The 4,262-nt window shown below is 46.9% G+C and overlaps 1 protein-coding gene across 1 annotated transcript in view; it reads left to right on the top strand.

Annotated features, from left to right (window-relative positions):
* The first annotated feature begins 3,229 nt into the window (after positions 1–3,229).
* DOCK3 (dedicator of cytokinesis 3) overlaps positions 3,230–4,262 on the top strand; it is a 590,333-nt gene continuing 589,300 nt past the window's right edge. The window contains exon 1 of the mRNA XM_025213329.1: positions 3,230–3,275. Within this exon, the coding sequence (XP_025069114.1) occupies positions 3,230–3,275 (46 nt within the window). The remainder of the gene's footprint in view (positions 3,276–4,262) is intronic.

Raw genomic sequence — 4,262 nt, 5'->3', positions numbered from 1 at the left:
CTGCTTTGTCCAGGGCATCTGTCCCAGCAACTTGACACACATTGCACATGGTGCCTGCTCCAACTGGTCTGAAACCAATACTGTACATGGTACCCACAGGTTCCATATGCCATATGGATAAGGACTAGCTGGAGTAAGCACTTTGTGCAGCATAATCCTGGACCAGCTTCCAGGGCTGCAATATGTGACGCAGCTCCTGGAACAGGCACTGTGTGCAGCACAGTCTGGCAGGGATGGGTGTTGCGTATAGTGTGGTGCCTGCTGTGGCTGGGTGGACCGTGCCACCTGTGGTGCCCATTCTGGTTGCTCTGGGTTGTGGGTCACATATGGTGCCTGCCCTGGCTTGCAGTGGAGATCCTAGAGTGGCCAGAGCTGTTGTTGTGGACGCTGGATCCATCATGAAGGGTTGAGGGAAAGGAACGTGGACCAGCTCAGTTTTGTCACTCCTGCCCTAAGTTATTGGTCTCTTCCTGAGCCTGATAATGGAACAGGATAAATTTCTGTGGAGTGAAGAGAAGAAATTTTACAAATGTTATTTTCTTTAAATCAGTTCATGTTTAAGATGCAGAAGCTGTTGAAATGATCATATCCAGGAACAGCTGATCTTGTAGCTCTAATCTAAACTTGAATAATCTAATCTAGTAATGACAGCAAACTCCTTCTTTATTGCTTGCTTTTATCTGTTTCTTCAGAGGGAATACCAGTCAGAGACAAATTAAGGAAAAACATTTGCTTTTCCTTGAGAATGATTGACTTGGCACGATTTAAACTATTGCATAAGTTGGTAAAGAGAATTTAACTAATATAACAGTGATGAGAGTGGGCTGGCTAACTTGGTTAACAGTAGTTTTTAAAAGTGAATTTAGTGTCTTTGATAGAGGTGGACTGATATATCAGTCCGTATTGGATCGACACTGATAAAAGGAAAATTGACATTATTGGCAATCAGCCTTTTTGGCCAATGTAGCCGATTTAATGTTACCGATTAAATGCAGCATGCATGCACACAGCCGCAGCATGCATGCAGCCAGGAATGCAGCCTGGCAGTTTTGAGAGCAGCGTTTGACTAGTAAGTCTGTGGGGGAGGGAAGGGCATTGGGGGGGGCAGATTGAGGCCCCCACAGTGAGGGAGGGACAGGGGCAGGGACAGGCACTGCCCAGCTGGGGTGGGATGGGCATAGGACGGAGCTGCGAGTGGTTCATCTGGGGGGCAGAGAGGGGGGTGGCTCTCACCACTGTGCACACCCCCAGAGAGGTATGGGGGGCATGTGCCCTCCCCGATTTGTTTGCAGGGTAAGGGTAGGCTGCCCATTGCAGGCTTTGGCCCAGGGGCTGCTCTGGCCTCTTCCTGGCTGGCGGCTGGGCTGGGGCTGCACTCAGGGTGGGTGGTGGTGGTACTGGGAAAGGGACTATGGGAGGAGCTATGGCTAATTTAGGGGTGGCTGTAGCCCACTGCATAGCCGCCCCTCCCAGTGTCACCGCCACCCGCTCCACCTCGTGCCTGCCTACACCAGGCTCAGCCCTGGCTCAGTCCTGCGAGGAAGAGGCTGGCATGGCCCCTGGTCCTGAGCTTGCAGCAGGCAGCCCACCTGTGCACAAATCTGGGGGGTCACATGCACCCCCATGCCTCCCCTGGGGGTGTGCACAGCAGTGGGGAGCTGCTTCCCTCCCCACTCCCCCTTACCCACCAGGATGAGCTGCCTGCAGGGCAGCATCTGCCCCTGCCCCAGCCTCCTCCTTCCCTCCCTCACTGTGAGGGCTTCCATCTGCCCCTGCCATGTCCTTTCTTTCCTCACATGCCCCCCACCCCGTACCGGCTGGCTGCTGCTCTCCAAGGTGCTGGACTGCATATCAGCTATTGGATTGATATCAGCCAATATGCCTGGTTAATAATTGGCCATCGGTATTGGCCAAAAAAATCTTTATCGTTTCACTCCTAGTTTTTGAAGACGGTTTGTTGCTGAAGTCATATATATATATAGATGTCTTATACGTAGCATGTTTTACATATTTTCTTCTCAGTGTTAATTGACTACAATAATATAAGGTGAATGAAGCTAATTTCTCTGCCTGAAAAATCAGGATATGGAAGAAGAGTTGACTTTTTTTTATTATTATTATTATTTAGCAATACATAGTAAGGTTAAGCCCTCATCCTGAATAAGGCTATTGGGTGCCAACATAATAACGAGCGTAAATGATATTTACTATTTAACTATAGACTCTTTGATGCTGTACGAAACAGAGAAGAAAGATTTATTTGGCATATTTTACTGGCCCAGTTGAATAGTTGGGAGAGATGTTAGACAAGCTTTCTAGCACAAAGTGCCTTAGGTCTGGGAATGAAGCGGGAGCAACCTAAGCTAAATACCAGATAAAACAATGGCTATTTCATTCTCTGTGTTTTTGAAAACGGCCACTTAAAGAGGGTGTAAACAATGGAGCTGAGAGAAATTATCAAGCTTCGAATGAAGGGATGTGCAGTTTTTGGCTCATAACAGCCTTTAAAATGAAGGCACAGTTGGATCTGATGTGGCATCCTAACAATTGTGCTTCCTGCCATGCCACATGTGCATGGCAGGAGGCACGGTTGTGCAATCCTGCATCAGATCCCATTGCACTGTATTGCTGGTGCAACACCTGAACTGGCAAGTAGAAGGCTTGCCTCTCCCCCTGCCTGGAAGCCCTGATAAGCTGCCTGGGCTGTCTTGGCAGGTTGAATGCAACTTGGTTTTCGTTGATTACCTGGGAGTTTGCTTCTTTTGAACTTAATGAAGTTTGGTTGTTTGAAAGCTAGGCGTGTCAAGGCTGGGGATATTTCCATAAAGATCTGGTCCTTTTCAAGTATAAAAATAGTGTTTTAGCTGAAGAAAGGAACAAAACTATTCAGATAGAGAATGCAATTAAATTTATCAAAGGGCTTCCCTTAGAGCAGCGTTTCCCAGCCAGTGTGCCGTGACACACTGGTGTGCTGTCAGGCACGTCTAGGTGTGCCGCAGCATTTTGGGCTGGAGCCATGCCCCCTGCGTGCTGCTGCTGTGGACACAGACAGATGGGAAGCATGGCTCCAGCCAGGTAGGGGGCGTGGCTCTATTCCAAAATGTCATCCACCTGGCCATATGCCACTCCCCTCTCCCCTCCTCCCCCCACTTCCAGTGTGCCATGGTGCTTTTTTATTTAGGTAAGTGTGCCATGGGGTAAAAAAGGTTGGGAAATACTGCCTTAGAGAATGATGTATGTGACTGTAAGCTTAACTGTTGTTGACTTCATAAAAGGTGTGAAGGGTGAAATAAACTCATCTGTTACAGCCCTTTTAAACATTTTAAAACTACTAGAGTGATGAAGAATCCTTAAGAGGCCTGGTTGCATCTGGAGAAGGATTGTTTTGGTGCAGGAACTTGAAGACAGTAGAAAGTCTGCTTTCCCATGAATCCTTGTAAGCCTGGTTGTAAAGATTATGTTGGAGGTGCAGGTGGGAGAGGAGTGTAATGGGATAGAGCTACAGTACTGTAGGGTTTTGGGGCAATGCTGTGATCTGTAGGACAGTACTAGGAAGCTAATGGAACATAGGCCCGAAGTAATGTGAGAATTACATTTTTTTTTAAATACAGCATAAACAAAACAAAACACTCAAGGTGTCTGGATTGAGGGACATTTTATGTAACAACTCTAGAGGAAAAATACAGAAGTTATCCAGATTATAGCTCATATAGTACATCTGTTGTTATTCCAATCCCTTTAGAATGCACATGCTGAAAATTCAGTTGTAAGTTATAGTATCATACTTTGGAAAAGAGGTAGTGTGTGTGTGTGTGTGTGTGTGTGTGTGCGCCTAAAAAGAGAACAGCATGCAATACCAATGGCTACAAGTACTATATCAAATTTAGGAATAGAGATGAAGCACTGTATTAAAAATTTTAAAAGAGAACCCAATACCAAGAGTTACAAGTGACAAGTGTTTCTATTTGGGTAACTAAGGGTGTTTATAGATGTGCTGTGGGGGGAGGGGTGCTTAATTAGTGCAGCTCCAAGAGCCACGCTAATTAAAAGCGCCTGGAGCGTCATGTGTATCAGCGTCTCCACGCTGAAAAATGGCGGCGGGGCACTTTGAACTAAAGCTCCCCACCACCATTTGTCCGTGCAAGGGTGCTGATACATGTGACACTGGAGTCTGTTGGAGTGTGGTAATCACCATGCTAAAGCAGGCTCAATTAATTGAGTCAGCTGTGATGTACTGGTATTGCAGCACATCGGAGCAGTCT

Source organism: Alligator sinensis, unplaced genomic scaffold (genome assembly GCF_000455745.1).
Source record: "Alligator sinensis unplaced genomic scaffold, ASM45574v1 scaffold630_1, whole genome shotgun sequence".
NCBI classification, from domain to species: domain Eukaryota; kingdom Metazoa; phylum Chordata; order Crocodylia; family Alligatoridae; genus Alligator; species Alligator sinensis.
Note: the sequence above shows the minus strand (reverse complement) of the source record. Positions and strands in the feature narration are given on the sequence as shown.